The 18901-nt window shown below is 48.9% G+C and overlaps 1 protein-coding gene across 1 annotated transcript in view; it reads left to right on the forward strand.

Annotated features, from left to right (window-relative positions):
* LOC133123135 (receptor tyrosine-protein kinase erbB-4-like) overlaps positions 1-18901 on the forward strand; it is a 403692-nt gene that overhangs the window by 323184 nt on the left and 61607 nt on the right. The window contains exons 16-18 of the mRNA XM_061233434.1: positions 2268-2312; positions 11855-11987; positions 18856-18901. The exon at positions 18856-18901 is cut by the window's right edge and continues 77 nt beyond it. Of these exons, the coding sequence (XP_061089418.1) occupies positions 2268-2312; positions 11855-11987; positions 18856-18901 (224 nt within the window). The remainder of the gene's footprint in view (positions 1-2267; positions 2313-11854; positions 11988-18855) is intronic.

The raw sequence follows: 18901 nt of genomic DNA on the forward strand, positions 1-18901 counted from the left end.
GAATAAGTGATGGGATAGAATAAGGAGGTGAAGAATAAGTGATGGGATAGAATAAGGAGGTGAAGAATAAGTGATGGGATAGAATAAGGAGGTGAAGAATAAGTGATGGGATAGAATAAGGAGGTGAAGAATAAGTGATGGGATAGAATAAGGAGGTGAAGAATAAGTGATGGGATAGAGCCCACTGTCTCTTTAACACCCTCCTCTACCTGCACAGCCCCTGGGTCTGTCTGCTCCGCTGGGTCACTCCTTACATCAGCGGGATAATTCAGCGCAAACGCCTCCAGGTGGATCTGCGGTTTGATGATTCGTGCGGGGCGGGAGAGTGGGGGGTGGAGGGGTGGGTTCGGGATTGAAAGCCGGAAGGGTGGGGGGGGGGGGGGGGGGGGGGTGATTGATTCCCCTCTCTCGTGGTCGGAGGTAACAGGGCTGACAGGCCCTGAAAGGCAGCCCTAAATTGTGTCTTTAAGTAGGACGGGGGGGGAAGGGGATGGGGCCCCAGCCCTGGAGCGCCGGTCCCCCAGGAAATTTGGAGGGAGAGGCGGTGTGGAGTTAATCTCCAGTAGGAGGAATGGAAGACCGGTGTCTGTTAAACATCCTCTCTCGTCTCCAGCAACCTTTCTCCTGCCGAGACGCTGCTGTGCCTGCACTGCTGGATGAAAACACAGTCTAATGTACATCTAGCATAGCCTATAGCATAGCATCGAGCACAATCTATAGCATAGCATTTAGCATAGCCTATAGCATAGCATCTAGCATAGCCTATAGCATAGTATCTAGAACAATCTATAGCATAGCATCTAGTGTAGCCTGTAGCATAGCATCTAGCACAATCTATAGCATAGCATTTAGCATAGCCTATAGCATAGCATCTAGCATAGCCTATAGCATAGTATCTAGAACAATCTATAGCATAGCATCTAGTGTAGCCTGTAGCATAGCATCTAGCACAATCTATAGCATAGCATTTAGCATAGCCTATAGCATAGCATCTGGTATAGCCTATAGCATAGTATCTAGCACAATCTATAGCATCTAGTGTAGCCTATAGCATAGCATCTAGCACAATCTATAGCATAGCATTTATCATAGCCTATAGCATAGCATCTAGCATTGCCTATAGCATAGTATCTAGCACAATTTATAGCATGGCATCTAGTGTAGCCTATAGCATAGCATTTAGCACAATGTATCATAGCATCTAGCATAGCCTATAGCATAGCATCTAGCATAATATATAGCATAGCATTTAGCATATCATCTCAAACCAACCATCTCCTTATTTTATCCTTCCTTGTCCCCTTGTTTCTCGCCTGACCCACAAATTGTTCGAGGTATGTCAACTTTAAGGACGTTCCGACCCATTAAATGTTCATTGGAAGCACCTGGAGCTAGGAGGCTCTCCAATGATGACTTGAGCACAGAAACACAAGCGCATGTGAGAGGATGTGAGAAAATGAAGCAAGGAGGTAAAAATAAGCACTTACAGAGAGCCCAGTGGTCCCGTACTGCTTCCAGACAGACGCGGTTCTGGTTCTGGCTCTGGTTCTGTTCTGGAGTCTCTGAACCATGGCACCTTCTGGCGAACCAGCCCATGTCCATACTAGTTTAAGCAGAACCAAAGTCCCACCGCCCTCCTGTCCTCCATCACGAACGGAGGGCGTGGCTCAATGCAGAAAGCAGGGGGAGTATGACACGACCACTGATGACGTCACGGTTCGCAAGGAAAAACCAGGTTTGGGTTGAACATGCCGGCCGGTTCAAAGTCAGGCTCGGGAACCGGAACCAACGGACCCTCGCTGGTGTGAAAGGCCTGACAGTGGTTCTGCTGACCTGCTTAGTGGAACCCGCATTAGAGGTCAGAGCCGACATGGCGAGACAAGCAAGCCAAGCCAAGCTGAGAGCAATCGCAGTCCTCGTCTACGTAACGCGGTCTGCCCCCTAGTGGCCGTCTGCCTCCACTGCGCTCTCCAGGGGATGGGGCCCTCGCACTGAGGGAAGTGCTCCAGGCTGGATTTACTAAACCCTCTCCACTTCTCAGGAGTGTTTCTGAAACTGGCTCTTGACCCAGCAGGTTGTATTTCAGCGCTGTCTGTAACAGTCTCTCTGTTGATTGTTTGAACCTCTTCCCAGTTTCGCTTCAGGTTTTTTTTTTTTTTTTTTTTTTTTTGGCTGCTGGAATTGACACGGCGTGAGACTGAACAGGGGAAAGAGGTTTGGTCCGTCTCCGAGTCAGGATTTAATGAACTCTCCTCTCTCCTTCCCAGGTGCATTGGACCTCGGATTCAAGACTGCGTGGGGATGATGGACAGGTACATTCCACCAATCATAATCTCTCTCTGCTTCTCCTGCGGGTGGGCAGTAAATTGGCTGTGGATTTCTGTGGGTCCATGTCTATTCAAACAGACACACATTTTTTTCCCGCTCTGATTTGCATACGACAGCACTAATGTGACTACCCCCAGTCCCCCCTCTTAATCAAGTCACTTGTGATACGAGGCTGTTTATCTACTTTATAGACAGTACGTACATCGTATCTGAACACATATATATATCTATATATATAGTTTTGGCTTTCATGGGGGAACAGTACGGTATATAGTACTGTATATATTACAGAACTATGTCCAAAATGAATACACATGCACGCACGCACACACAGAGACACACACACACACACACACACACACACACACACACTGGTTATAATTGGCAGCCATGTCAGTCCAGCTATTCAATATTGAACGTCTACAACGTTCTTGCGTATTGTGCTTGCGAATGTGCACGGTGCAATGCATCTTATTTGTAGAGCCACGTGGTGAAAGTAAACGCAAACCTGTTAGATAGGTAGAGAAGTGCAAACAAACACACACACACACACACACACACACACACCTGCTGCCACCCCTGGGCACGCACACACGGAGGGCTGTCGTCCAGGTAACACCTCTGCTTGGTGCCAGGTACGATAGCCCTGGCCTGATTGGTGCGAGTTTGGAGAGGGAGGCGGCCATATGTGGCTGTGACTGTCCCTGCCAGCTGTAACACGTCCGCTGGCAGACGGCACGCTCTGCGTTCAGTTACTGATAACACCAGGCACCTGCTCACCCGTACACAGGTGCTACTGCGGAGGCAATATCGTCTTCCCCGCTGCAGCCGGGAGAGGGCCGAATGCGGGGTTTAGATGTGTATTTAGACGCTGCTATCGGGAGAGTACCTCGTCCACCTGAAGAACTGGCAATTCGTCGCAGAACCGAAACAACATAAAACAAATAGGCTACAAATTAATGAATCCAATTCATTTCTGGAGACAAAGAAGATAGTTTCTTAAAGCGAACGTTGGGTCCCTCTGTTTGTTGTGATTGGCGTGAGTCAGAGAAAAAAAAACAGGCTTCCTAACAGGACGAGCTGGCGGGTAAGTGTCCGTCCCGTTGGTCTGTGTGACCCCTGTGTGACCCCTGGGTGACCCCTGGGTGACCCCTGGGTGACCTCTCAGGCTGTGGAAGTGTCAGGGGCCCCTGAGGGGCCTCACTTACAGGAAGTTCTTGTCACTGCCTGTCAGGGTCCCGCTGGGCCCCAGGGAGACCACAGGTCTGTCAGCCACACAGGCCACCCCTGACCCTGGATCTCTCCAAGCAGAAAGAGTGAGAGAGAGTCTGTGTGTGTGTGTGTGTATGTGTGTGTGTGTGTGTGTGTATGTGTGTGTGTGTGTGTGTGTGTGTCTGTGTGTATGTGTTTGTGTGTGTGTGTGTGTGTGTGTGTGTTTGTGTGTTTGTGTGTGTGTGTGTGTGTGTGTGTATGTGTTTGTGTGTGTATGTGTGTGTGTGGGTGTGTGTGGGTGTGTGTGTGTGGGTGTGGGTGTGTGTGTGTGTGTGTGTTTGTGTGTGTATGTGTGTGTGGGTGTGTGTTTGTGTGGGTGTGTGTTTGTGTGTGTGTGTGTGTGTGTGGGTGTGTGTGGGTGTTTGTGTGTTAGTGCCAGTGTTGCAGGGGTTCAAGCAGATCTCCAGGGCGATGATGAGGAGAGTTATTTATATCCTCCTCTTCCTCTCTGTTTCTCTGGATTTCTCTCCCTTTGTCCATTTTTTATTTATGCTCAGGTTTTCCCCAGTCCTCTCTGTTTAATTCCTCTCATAAAACATACATTTACAATCTCTGTGTAAATCTCACGCACATCATCAAAACATGTTTGTGGTTGCATGCTAAAAGCTTTCTTTCGCAGCAGAAAATGCTGCATTGGCTGTAAAATATGCAGCTGATTCAGCTCCGTTAGCGGGGAGCACTGGAGCCCAACAGGGACCATGTGCGCTGTGTAAAAGTTGCCATAACCCTGAACATTTACAGCATTCACTGTCTTTCAGGTTTTAGGGTTGGTAACTGTCTGTGAGAGGAAGCTTTATGCGTACAAATTAAATCTAGAATGTACAAAATTATTTATTTTTCCTCATCATCATGATATATTATTGGATGAGATGAATTGGCCGGCCCTGCGATGGACTGGCGACCTGTCCAGGGTGTATTCCTGCCTTTCACCCAATGTATGCTGGGATAGGCTCCAGCCCCCCTGCGACCCTGTTCAGGAAAGCGGGTTCAGATAATGGATGGATGGATGGATGAATTGGCCCATTTTGTAATGTGCACGGCAGGGGTGTGTTACGCAACCCAATAACACAGTCTGTGTGCTGTAACACTTCTACAACTAAAGATGACGCTAGTGATGTCAGAACGGGACAATCCACGAAAGGCCGATTATAAAAAACGGCGACTACAGGCAGATGATTAATAACAGGCCAGAGTAAGGAGGTCAGAAGTCTATCTGTACTTCATCTCTGGCTCAGTAAGCCGGGAGGGTTCGCCTGGTTCTCCCAGGGAGAGAAGATTTGTACAGATAGTTTTAGAGTGTGTAAAGGTCTTACGAATAAAGGCTTGTGAACCTACGGGAGACATTGCAGCAGGGGGTCAAGCACAACACTGCAAAAACCAAAGAAATAAGTCAATCTCAACACGTGTTTTAGTGCTCGAGACTTACAATCTTTATAACTTTGTTTCTAAGGACGACAAAAACATTGCCGATGGACTCCTTTCAAAATGTGTCAATGGAATAAGAACATTTCACTTGTCAAGCAAACAATAACATAAAACAACCTAATGTTTTCTACTTGAGAACAAAAAGAAAGAAATAATCTTATCACAGGACGCTCTTTAAGTCATTGTTTTCGCAGGGAACGGCCGCGTGAGCGAGGCGCTGAGCCGCAGAATTAATTTGCGATAAAAAAAAGCGGAGTGGGGCGGGGAGGGGACGGGGGGCCCAGGCGGGATGAGGCGAGAGCCCAAATCGCTGCATTAGCGCCAACCGGCCCAATCTGCAGAGACGCACGTACGGGAGTGGCTCCGCCCGAGCCACTCAGGAGCACAATGGCGAGGACCAGCTGGCGATTTACTGCCACGCACAACACTCCCCGGGGTCCTTGCTTTCAATTGATTAGGCCTATCAGAGCCACGGACCGGGAATTGAAGTGGTTAGCAGATGAGCGAATAGAATTTGATGCCCGGAGACCAGCTGCGTTTCAGGCGGTCCTTGTAGCGCCGGCCTGCATTTCGGCAGGGAAACCCGTTCGACACGTGCTAACGTGCTAAATCGCAACACCGCAGTGTCAGTGCGCTAGGAGGAGAGCGCTTCTACAATGCTTGCTGGGATAGCCACTCGGATAATGAAGGATTTTTGAATCAGAACACATAGTTATGAACCCACTTCTGTAAAATCAGTGCTTATATTTATCAGTTTGCATGCAGCAGTTAAACTTTTGAATTCCCTTTACATGTTTTTTGTAGTCTCTATGGAAGGCTCTTTTACCCCGGGCAGGTTAGATTCTATGGTTTTGCTTCTGTAGTTTGCCAATATCAGTACAGTGAGGTGGCATCCAATGGGCTTGTGTAAAAGCCTTTCAACTTTACATTATCAACCATATGGTGGAACAAAGTTCACACTGAGCAGTATTTGCCACTAGTTGAAAGCTGAAATATGTCATCAAATCGTGTAGGACATTTAAGCACGACTGACCCAGATGCGAACTTCACCCTCAGGAATTGCACTGTGAATACAACTGTTGTTTATAACATTAATATTTATCTTAACTCCATTTCTGTTTCACTCAGCTCTCACACCCGAGCTGTTTCTCTAGCTGCTGATATGTATTCTTATTGCTGCTCTCTCTGTGTGCATTCTGTGTGTTCAAAAAGCAAAACACAATGAGTTGATGCCGAGTCACTGTTATTTTCCAGCGATGTGTGCGGAAAAAATAATATAAACAGGATTAGCATCGGTCATTTGTTGTAGCAATTTGGAATCCACACGTTACCTAGTTACTTAGCAACAATAGGGATACAGTGGTTAAAGTTTAGATTTTCATTGACTCCTGTCTACTCATATTTACCAGTTATATATTTCTTTAATTTTATGTACATGCATAAAGCAACTAATATATAGCGGAGTCCATAAGTGAATTTTTTTGGTCGTGTTGGCTCTGTACTCCAGCACATTGGATGAGAAATGAAACCGTGAATATGAGGTTTGAGTGTAGACTGTCAGATTGAATTTGAAGGTATTTACGTCCATGTTGAGCGAAACGTGTTGGGATAAAAGCCCTTCACACCTAGCGTCCCCCATTTTAGGGCACCAGAAGTGGTGGCACCTTGACCGGAGTTGAACTCAGTGATCCACAGTAATGTGCCTTAGACCTGCGATTATCACCAGTGCTGTTGCTGAGCTGTAATTGTGTTTTACTAAATAATCCTGCCCAGGTAGCATTGCCGCTTAAACGAGTGATTAGGGAATTAGCGCATAATGTAGGGCAGTGCGCACACAGAGTTGTACTCTCCCTGAAAGAAGCTTGTAAAGTAAAGTCGCACACGGTTCTGTAACTGATCCCCCAACCCCCCTGTCCCTGGCAGGGGGCAGACTACAGTATCGGTGTCAATACTGTAGTCTGGCAAGAGTATTGACTCAGGGCGAGAGAGATGGGCAGATAAAAGAGAGAGAGAGAGAGAGAGAGAGAGAGAGAGAGAGATTGGCAGACAATACAGTGAGAGAGTGCAGGGGGGTTATCACCCTCTTCATTGTAAGTGAATGAAGGCGTCGCGGGGCGAGAGATATTGCTGGATGATACAGTGAGAGAGTCCGCGGCTGGCCTGGTCTGTGGGCCGGGGTCTGTGTGTCTCAGGCCTGCAGATCGATACGTTATTACACTGAAAGACTCTCCACTGCGAGCCAGCTAATCTAACCTTACCCATCCCCTCCTCCTCGCCTGCTATCATCCTCTCCTCCTCTCCACTCTCCTTACCCACCCCCTTCTCCTCTCCTGCTATCATCCTCTCCTCCTCCTATCCTCTCCTCCTATTATCCTCTCCTCTTCCTCCTCTCCTCTCTCCTTACCCATCCTCTCCTCCTCTTCTCCTATTATCCTCTCCTCCTCCTATCCTCTCCTCCTCCCATCCTCTCATCCTATTATCCTCTCCTCTTCCTCCTCTCCTCTCTCCTTACCCATCATCTCCTCCTCTTCTCCTATTATCCTCTCCTCCTCCTATCATCCTCTCCTCCTCCTCATCTCTCTTCACCCATCCTCTCCTCCTCCTCCCCTGCTCCTCCTCTCCTCCTCTCCTCCGCCTCTCTCTGCTGTAGTGTAATCTGGCACGCTGCAAGCTGTAAGGCCCTGCCTCCGTCTCAGAATGATGAATAACTCCGCTCTCTGTCGTTCAGAGGGACAAGCCCTTCATCATGTCCCTGAGTCCTTTCTGAAGGCAAAGTTTCCCTTCATAAATCCCCATCTCTCTGAGAGAGAGGCCAGGGAGCAGGACAGTGAGCGGAGAATCAGCGCAGTGACGTTTGCACTGTGTGTGTGTGTGTGTGTCTGGGTTCGTGTGTTTGTGTGTGTGAGTGTGTGTGTGTGTATGCCTGAGTGTCAGGTCAGTACCTTCGCTCTATTCCTGGGAAAGGAGCGGCATCATTAACAACAATATTTAGAAGATCCTCAACCCTCCCTAACACTGACCCCCTTCATGCCTAAAATAGTGTCGTGCTGTGGAAGAGAGAGGCGCGGGGGAGCTGGCAGGGGCTCCATTTTGTGCCTCTCCCCGCTGAAATGAGCTGAGCATTATCACAGTTAATGGAGTCGCCGCGCGCGGATGTGATATAGTCATTTGGCTGATTCCATTTCCCTGATTTAAAGTGCGCCACTCGAGTGCTGAAGCTCCGCGCCGGCCAAATCCGTCTGCCTCTTAACGGCAGGAAGAGCGCTGGAGAGCAGGCCTGGCACGAGAGGCTCCGCGCGGCGTCCGTCTGAATGTGCTACGACCAGACCGCTACAGAGCGTGTCTGCGTGCGCTACGACCAGACCAGACCGCTACAGAGCGTGTCTGTGTGCGCTACGACCAGACCAGACCGCTACAGAGCGTGTCTGCGTGTGCTACGACCAGACCAGACCTCTACAGAGCGTGTCTTTGTGCACTACGACCAGACCAGACCGCTACAGAGCGTGTCTGCGTGCGCTACGACCAGACCAGACCTCTACAGAGCGTGTCTGTGTGCGCTACGACCAGACCAGACCGCTACAGAGCGTGTCTGCGTGCGCTACGACCAGACCGCTACAGAGCGTGTCTGAGTGCGCTACGACCAGACCGCTACAGAGCGTGTCTGTGTGTGCTACGACCAGACCGCTACAGAGCGTGTCTGAGTGCGCTACGACCAGACAGCTACAGAGCGTGTCTGTGTGTGCTACGACCAGACCGCTACAGAGCGTGTCTGAGTGCGCTACGACCAGACCTCTACAGAGCGTGTCTGTGTGCGCTACGACCAGAACAGACCGCTACAGAGCGTGTCTGTGTGGGCTACGACCAGACCAGACCGCTACAGAGCGTGTCTGAGTGCGCTACGACCAGACCTCTACAGAGCGTGTCTGTGTGCGCTACGACCAGACCGCTACAGAGCGTGTCTGCGTGCGCTACGACCAGAACAGACCGCTACAGAGCGTGTCTGTGTGCATTATGACCAGACCGCTACAGAGCGTGTCTGTGTGCGCTACGACCAGACCGCTACAGAGCGTGTCTGTGTGCGCTACGACCAGAACAGACCGCTACAGAGTGTGTCTGCGTGCGCTACGACCAGACCAGACCGCTACAGAGCGTGTCTGTGTGCGCTATGACCAGACCGCTACAGAGCGTGTCTGTGTGCGCTACGACCAGACCTCTACAGAGCGTGTCTGAGTGCGCTACGACCAGACCAGACCGCTACAGAGCGTGTCTGCGTGCGCTACAACCAGACCGCTACAGAGCGTGTCTGCGTGCGCTACAACCAGACCGCTACAGAGTGTGTCTGTGTGCACTATGACCAGACCGCTACAGAGTGTGTCTGCGTGCGCTACAACCAGACCGCTACAGAGCGTGTCTGTGTGCACTATGACCAGACCGCTACAGAGTGTGTCTGTGTGCGCTACGACCAGACCGCTACAGAGTGTGTCTGCGTGCGCTACGACCAGAACAGACCGCTACAGAGCGTGTCTGTGTGCATTATGACCAGACCGCTACAGAGCGTGTCTGTGTGCACTATGACCAGACCGCTACAGAGCGTGTCTGCGTGCGCTACGACCAGACCAGACCGCTACAGAGCGTGTCTGTGTGCACTACGACCAGACCGCTACAGAGCGTGTCTGTGTGCGCTACGACCAGACCGCTACAGAGCGTGTCTGTGTGCGCTACGACCAGACCAGACCGCTACAGAGCGTGTCTGTGTGCGCTACGACCAGACCGCTACAGAGTGTGTCTGTGTGCGCTACGACCAGACCGCTACAGAGCGTGTCTGTGTGCGCTACGACCAGACCGCTACAGAGCGTGTCTGTGTGCGCTACGACCAGACCGCTACAGAGCGTGTCTGTGTGCGCTACGACCAGACCAGACCGCTACAGAGCGTGTCTGTGTGCGCTACGACCAGACCGCTACAGAGCGTGTCTGTGTGCGCTACGACTAGACCTCTACAGAGCGTGTCTGTGTGCGCTATGACCAGACCAGACCGCTACAGAGCGTGTCTGTGTGCGCTACGACCAGACCAGACCGCTACAGAGCGTGTCTGTGTGCGCTACGACCAGACCGCTACAGAGCGTGTCTGTGTGCGCTACGACTAGACCAGACCGCTACAGAGCGTGTCTGTGTGCGCTACGACCAGACCAGACCGCTACAGAGCGTGTCTGTGTGCGCTACGACCAGACCAGACCGCTACAGAGCGTGTCTGTGTGCGCTACGACCAGACCGCTACAGAGCGTGTCTGTGTGCGCTACGACTAGACCAGACCGCTACAGAGCGTGTCTGTGTGCGCTACGACCAGAACAGACCGCTACAGAGCGTGTCTGCATGCGCTACGACCAGACCTCTACAGAGCGTGTCTGTGTGCGCTATGACCAGACCAGACCGCTACAGAGCGTGTCTGTGTGCGCTACGACCAGACCGCTACAGAGCGTGTCTGCGTGCGCTACGACCAGACCGCTACAGAGCGTGTCTGTGTGTGCTACGACCAGACCGCTACAGAGCGTGTCTGCGTGCGCTACGACCAGACCAGACCTCTACAGAGCACGTCTGCGTGTCTGTGCGCTCGAAGACCAGGCCACAACAGGGCACGTCTGTGTGCGTGATGACCAGACTACAACAGGACGTGCCTGTGTGCTTGATGAGCAGACCAGGGACACTCCACACGACTTTCTCACTCAAAAGTGTTTTCATAAAGCTCATGTGGCCAATGGAAGGCAAACAAAAACACAGGCTCTGAAATCCTCAGATTTCCAAAGGAGTCAACAAGTGCGAATGTACAAGTTGTGTTTTTTCATTTATTTATTTATTTGTTCATGAAGAAACTGTCACGCGTCAAGACAATCATCAGTTTGTCCAATCCTTGGCTGAAGTATATTTGAGGCAAAGTTCAGTAACAGTACCTGGAAGTATTATATTTGATGTCTTTTCCTGAACCCGCATTCTGTCCTCCTTTCCTTTCTTCCTTTCTTCCTCATTCGCTTTCTGTCTCTTACTGTTTTTATGTCTCTTAGCCAGTCTAGCACTCCCACTGTCTGTGTCTCTGTCTCATATGCATGGGTGTATTTTAGCGCACAGTATTGCCAAAAGAATTTGGAATTGGTATTTTTATCCTCACTCGGTATATTAGCTGTGAAAATCTCTTTCTCTCCGTTTCTATCGTATTTTGCTCTCTCCGTCTCCCTCCCTCTCTTGTTCTCTAATGTGCCTTGTACTGTTTTGTTGAAGTGTTATAAAAAAGAAAAGTATTTGAATCCAAAACAATTACGTATTGGCCCCAGGTCTGTCTGGATTGGATAGTGCACAATACTGTCTCATAGCCGTCCTTGTACTGCATTCATGTTTGTAAAATATGTACAACATACAAAAAACAACAATATGAATCCACAATTTGGCAGCATAGTGCAGTAGAAACCAATACAATTTCCAATGAGTAAAACAATACTGCTTGTTCAAAACTCTCTCTCCCCCCTCCCTCTATCTCTTTCTGTCTGTCTCTATTCCCTCTCTCCCTCCCCCTCACTCTCTCTCTCCCTCTCTCTCTCCCTCCCCCCTCTATCTCTCCCTCCCCTCCTCTTTCTCTCTCCCTCCCTCTCTCTCTCACTCCCTTCCCCCTCTCCCTCCCTCCCTCTCTCTCACTCACTCCCTTCCCCCCTCTCTCTCCCTCCCCCCTCTTTCTCTCTCCCTCCCCCCTCTCTCTCCCTCTCTCTCACTCACTCCCTCCCCCCTCTCTCTCCCTCCCTCCCTCTCTCTCTCTCTCTCTCTCTCCCTGTCTCTCTCTGTGCAGGACGCCCCTCATAGCGGCAGGCGTGATTGGTGGGTTGTTTGTGGTGGTCATCATAGCGCTGAGCGTGTCCGTCTACCTCCGCCGCAAGAGCATCAAGAAGAAGAGAGCTCTGCGCCGCTTCCTGGAGACCGAGGTGAGTCACGTGACCCGGAACGCGTCGGCCATTACAGCGCTAAAAATGAAGCCGTGTCAGCAAGACAAAAGTGTCCTGTTTATGCAGAGAAGGTGCCTAGTCCATGGAATGAATGTTGTCGGGGCAGCCTGTAGCCCAGTGGCTATGGTGCTTGACTGGGGCCAGGAGGGTTGATGGTTCCAGTGTAGCCACAATAAGATCTGCACATCTGTTGGGGTCTTGAGAAAGGCCCTGCATTGCTCCAGGGGGATTGGCTCCTGCTTAGTTTAATCAACTGCTAAATAATCAATCATTACTATTCGGCTGAAGAAGAAAACAAAATCAAGGGAGAAAAAAGGGACAGGTCTTGGAGTGAAGCTCCTTCATCGGGGTGAATTAAGACTGTATCAACCAGAGAGAAATGAGAAGTGTCATCACTCCAATCCATTCCCGCCAGTGACAATCACTTACCATACTCAAGCCTAACCAAAAACATCAATTAATCCATCTATTTTTCAAAAACACAAATCCCGGGGCAAATAACATTGTCAAGAAGGTCTGTCTATTTGCCGTTGACAGAATACATTTTTCATAGAGGAGTGCTGTCCTTAAGTCTCGGCATTATACCGGCATTAAAATGACATTTACATACCTTTGCACAACTTCATTTGAGAGTGCAGACATCCCACTTCGGCCCACTCTCGGACAACAGGGTGTGAGGCTCCAGGAGTCTCCCACACCATCCGGGAGAGAGGGGGTGGTGTCTGAACACATGTCCCATTGCAGCACTTTCCTGTCTGATAAACTCGGCCAATTATGGGGGGGAACTACTCCCCGGCCCTTTAAGGGTGATCGAGCTGAACTCTGGGAAATGTAGGCAGGGAGAGCTTAGTAAGCACAAAGTTATTAGAGGTGGTCCCACGTCTGGGTTGCAGGATTTTTGCAACCATGTTTTATAAACTAATAAAAAACCATATGTGCTATATTGTTTCTCATGTGGCTTGCTTTTGAATAATAATGCTTTTACTAATTTTTACAGGAAATGTTGTGGGTTCTGTAATGTGGATAGTGCTAGCGTCCTGTAGTGTAGTGGTTAAGGTAAATGACTGGGACACGCATGGTCGGTGGTTCTAATCCCAGGGTAGCCACAATAAGATCCACACAGCCGTTGGGCCATTGAGCAAGGCCCTTAACCCTGCATTGCTCCAACGGAGGATTGTCTCCTGCTTAGTCTAATCAACTGTATGTCGCTCTGGATAAGAGCATCTGCCAAATGCCAATAATGTAATGTAGTGCTACTGTGATGTGGGTATGATGATATGTTTGTTTCTGTGCTGATTTACAGTCTATATGAGTTTTTATTAGCTTATTTATGTATTTAAAAATTTTTTTGGCAACATACCAAGCTGGCCTCAAAATGTCATATTCTTCGACATTGAGGTTGTTAGTCATCCGTGTACAATCTATATATGATCATTTGATTGCAACAATAGCCAGCTCAGTCTTTCTGATGTAATGCAGTTTGGTTAGTCACTCTAAAAGTGGCTTCCAAACAATTACACTGTAAGCGGTAAATTGAATGCTGTCAACTAGTTCATTCAAGCAACTCTATTGGCTCTTTCATACTCTGCCAGAGCTCCGCCCACTTCCTCCTACTGATAGACATGAAAGAAGACAAGTTTACTACAATGCTCAGAGTTCATTAGCCACCCGAACAGACTGAGGGATTAATTAAAACAAGACCTAATGAGATCATAAAACAGCAAGGACTTCAATAGCGAGCGAATTAGGAGCTTTCATAAAGCAGCCTTTGTGTGGCTGTTTCTAGCGGCAATGTGTTCAGAGCCTCTGTTGGATGAGTCCTCCGGCTAAACTTTGCGTGGCGGTGTGGAGGAGGAGTGCCGTTAAAACGGAGGACTTATGAACAAGCTGTGTTACTCAGTGGCAATTATATCGGTTTCTGTTGCACCGTGCTAGCGAAGTATGGATTCGCATTGTCGCTGTTTTCAGTATGTTGTATATGCTGTATTTTACAAATATAAATCCAGTACAAGGATGGCTATACGACAGTATTCTGTACAATATGAAGACCTGGTTCAAATACGTAATTGTTTTTGACTGAAATACTTTTCTGTGCTCGATGGGTCTTGCCTGGTGAGCCGACCGAGAGGCCCAGATGCACCAGACAAGCTCAGTAGATCGTAGAAAAGTATCTGAATCAATTGCGTATTTGACCCAGATCTGCAATGCAATGCTATGCTATACCATATGTCACTTCACTATGGCATATGCCGTACTGTGATACAGTATACCAGAGCTCTGTAACCCTGCTGATAGCTACAGTGGGTATTTGATTTTAAATTATTGGGAAGCAGCTTTGTGTTGCCCTGAGCTGTATGAATGGTGCTAGTTAATAATTCAAGGATGATTGATTGATTGATTGATTGATTGATTTTTACCTCAGCTGGTTTCTGTGGTTTGCACTGTTTGTTGTATTAAAAACAAAAAGCCAAGCAGATACTGTAGCTTTCTAGGGCTGGGGTGGGGCAGTCCTAGATGACACTCTACTGTACTACACTACACAGTTCTAGATGAGACTTTACTGTACTACACTACATAGTCCTAGATGAGACTCCACTGTACTACACTACATAGTCCTAGATGACACTCCACTGTACTACATTACACAGTCCTAGATGACACTCTACTGTACTACACTACACAGTCCTAGATGAGACTCCACTGTACTACACTACACAGTCCTAGATGAGACTCCACTGTACTACACTACACAGTCCTAGATGAGACTCTACTGTACTACACTACACAGTCCTAGATGAGACTCTACTGTACTACACTACACAGTCCTAGGTGACACTCTACTGTACTACACTACACAGTTCTAGATGCCTAAAAGGCCCTGCTCAGTGCAGTATGTTGCTGCAGTATATTGATATATGACTAAGTAAGAATGCTAACGGTGTAGCATTATTGAAGCGCTCTGTGCATCGGTGGTGCTGTAGCTAGCAGCGATGCTAACCTGCAGAGTGTGTTTAGTATTCAGCGGAGCGAGCAGCCACTCATCGCTGGAGAGAGGCGGTGTTTGTCATCCTGTCTCTCCGCGCTCCTGAATGAGAAACGCTGCCTGTCGCTGTGCGTTTGGATAATCCGCTCGCCCCGTGTCCAGCGCTATTGGCAGCTGTCAGTCAAGCCTGCCCGTCTCCACGGTAGAGACGTTTTTAACGTCCTCAAAACGACGGACTGAAAACCTTCAGCTTTTCTAAGTTCAAACATCCAGACCAATTACTGTCGCTTAGCTTTCAGCTGAATGCAAGCAGTTTTTTTTTTTTTTTACCCAAAAAGAATAATGAGAAATATTTTGTGAGTTGAAGAGTGTTTTAGTGAAATTGGCAGGGCTGGACGATGATGTCATTAGCTTTTGGTGATTGGCTGGGAAAAAGAGCAGGAATAGTACATCACACCATCTGAATGAGGACCAGAAAGGTGTGGGAAGCACAATTTTTAACAGAGGGAGAAAGAGGGGGGAGAGAGAGAGAGAGAGGGAGGGGTGTAGATAGAGAGGGGGAGACAGTGATGAAGAGAGGTGGAGAGAGTTTGAAAAACACCTTTATTGGGACATTTTCCAGAAACAGAAATTATAGAACTAGAAAAAACAAACAACAAACCCAAACAACCCCCACAGAGAGAGAGAGTGATCAAAGTGCTCTCTCTCTCTCTCTCTCTCTCTCTCTCTCTCTCGCTCTCGCTCTCTCTCTCTCTCTCTCTCCCTCCCTCAATATATCCCTGGCCCCGGTTCTCATGCCAAAGTGTGCTAATGCGTGTGAAACTGCTGTGTGGATGTGACCTGTGACCTTCCTGTGCTCCAATCAGATAAGAGTCTGTGGAGAGAGAGGCACTACATAGGCCAATAACATAGGCTGTCACACGTAGGGACGGACTCCCTGTGAAACCCACACACAAAGGCACAAACGCATGCATACACACACACTCACACACACGCATACACACACTGACACACACATGCACACTTGCACACACATGCATACACACAGACGTACACTCACACACATGCATGCTTGCACACACACATGCATACACACACACTCATACACTCACACACACATGCACGCTTGCACACACACATGCATACACACAAACACATACTCACACACATAAACGCTCGCACACACACATGCATACACACACAAACACACATGCATGCATATACACAAACACAAACACACACTCGCTCACACACACTTGCATATAGCAAGACACCTAACCCCGAAATGCTCCTGACGAGCTGGTCGGTGCCTTGCATGGCAGCCAATCGCCGTCGGTGATCGAGTGTGTGTATGAATGGGTGAATGAGAAGCATCAATTGTACAGCGCTTTGGATAAAGGCGCTATATAAATGCCAACCTTTTACCATTTACCGTTTACATGCAGCACAGGCAAGCACACACCTGCACATGCTCGCATGCACACAACTCAGGCTCAGAGCTGTAGTCAGAGAGAGGCGTGACTCTCTGCCATAACCGTCCTCTCTGGGCTGTGCCCCACTGATATACAGCCTTCACACTGCTGTGCCCAAGCACAAAGCATCGCTTTATTTCTTTTCCACTATTTACTTATGTACTTATTTATTTATTCTGCTGCATTATCAGCCTTCAGACTTACACTTCCACCAGATTAAAGACATGCGTCATGAAGTCGTTTCACTGGCTGCTGCGTATTCCCTCGTTTTAAAACTCAGCGGCCATTTGAGTACATGCATCTCCGCTGCTTTAATGACATCAGCATATTGCATCGCTTACCCGATCTTTTAAAAGTCCAGAACGATGGGATAGGCAGTCGATATGAGTCGGCTCATCTCTCCAGTCTGTGCCTGTGGCTAAGACGTTTTTTTTACACAGCAGACCGCAGAGTGTACAGTGCACCAGGGTTCCCCCTGTCATAATGACGTCACAGCGTCACACGTTCAGGTATGAACCGAGGGTACTGATTCACAGCCTCTGATTTATAACTGTCCGTATTTAATTAACGGAAAACAGTGATTATAGCGGCTACTCATCCGCCTACCAAACTGACAATGTGCTTAGCAGTTTAACAGCACGAAACATGCGTTTAAAATGCATGCTGGCAGGCAGAATAAGCACATCTGCTGATAGAATACGGTCCTTGAGTGCACAACAGATTGTGACGTAACGCACAGAAAGCTACAATGGCATTGGTCGGGGGGGGGGGATTTATTTCTGCGGGGGAACTTATTTTCCACGGCACTGGGAGTGTGGTAGCGGAGGCTGAGTTGTTTCAGCGTTTCAGCACCACAGGTTAGAGTGAGGCAGCGGTCAGCTCCCAGTCTTCAGCACCAGCCTGTGTGGACAGCTCCCCTGGTCAGCAGGGCGCCTTCACAGAGCCTGCCTCTCTCCTGACTCAACATGGACGCCTGCAAGGGCCTGACACCTCTCTCTCTCCCCCTCTCTCTCTCTCTCTCTCTCTCTCTCTCTCTCTCTCTCTCTCACTCTCACTCTCTCCCTTTCTCTCTCTCTCTCTCTCTCTCTCTCTCTCTCTCTCTCTCACACATACTCATCTCCTCTCTCTCTCTCTCTCTCTCACACACATACTCATCTCCTCTCTCTCTCTCTCTCTCTGTCACACACACGTACTCATCTCCTCTCTCTCTCACACACATACTCATCTCCTCTCTCTCTCTCTCTCTCTCTATCTCTCTCTCTCTCTCTCTCTCTGTCACACACACGTACTCATCTCCTCTCTCTCTCACACACATACTCATCTCCTCTCTCTCTCTCTCTCTCTCTATCTCTCTCTCTCTCTCTCTCTGTCACACACACGTACTCATCTCCTCTCTCTCTCTCTCTCTCTCTCTCACACACACTCATCCCCCTCTCTCTCCCCCTCTCTCTCTCACTCTATTTCTACCCCTCCTCCCCACTCTCTCATCCCCCCTCCCTCTCTCTCTCACACTCATCCCCCTCTCATCCCCCTCTCTCCCCCCTCTCTCTTTCTGTCTTTCTCACACACTCATCCCCCCTCTCTCTCTCTCTTTCTCTCCCCTGTCTCTCTGTCACTCTCTTTCCACCACCCCCCTCTCTCTGTCCCCTCCCGGACGGACTGATTTAGAATTCCATTTAAATGAAGGAGCGCTTGTGCGTTGTTTTAATCCACCGCCCGTGTCGGCCCATAATGCAGCTGGAGAGGAGCTGAGAGCTCTGTCCTTCCACCGCTCTTCTTTCTCTCTTTCTCTCCTCCTGCACCTCATTTCATTCTCTCTCCCCCCCTTCCTCTGTCTCTCTTTCTCTCTCTCTCTCTCACACACACACTCATCCTCTCTCTCTCTTCCCCCTTTCTCTCTTTCTGTCTCGCTCTCTTTCTCTCTCTTTCACTCTCTCTATCTCTCACTCTCATACACACACACACACATCCTCTCTCTCTCTCCAGCTCTTCCTTCCTTGCCTGTATATTTAGTTTTTTCTTGTCTCTCCTTCTCTCCTTTAACTGAATAGTATATACCCTGGTAATAACTCTGGTTATACACTAGAGTTTTTCTGTAATTATTTGCTAGGGTAGCTTTGTGCCTGGAAATCCTATTCTAAGTGTGATATGGTTGCTTACCTGGGTGAAATATAAGACGTATTTGTTTTGGAATCAAATACTTTTTGTTGTGTTCGATTGATCTTGTCTGGTGCAATTGAGCCAACCAAGAGTACCGGGAAGTGGGGTTTGAATGGTCAGTAGCTGAGTAAGGGATGACTGGTCATCGCTGATTGGTCAGTAACTGAGCGAGGGTTGAATGGTCATCTCTGATTGGTGATCAGCTGAATGTTCGTTGCTGATTGGCCCTCAGTTGGTGGAGCCCCTGACCCCCAGTGGGACGGCCCCGAACCAGGCCC

The sequence above is a fragment of the Conger conger genome, chromosome 3 (assembly GCF_963514075.1).
Source record: "Conger conger chromosome 3, fConCon1.1, whole genome shotgun sequence".
Classification (NCBI taxonomy): domain Eukaryota; kingdom Metazoa; phylum Chordata; class Actinopteri; order Anguilliformes; family Congridae; genus Conger; species Conger conger.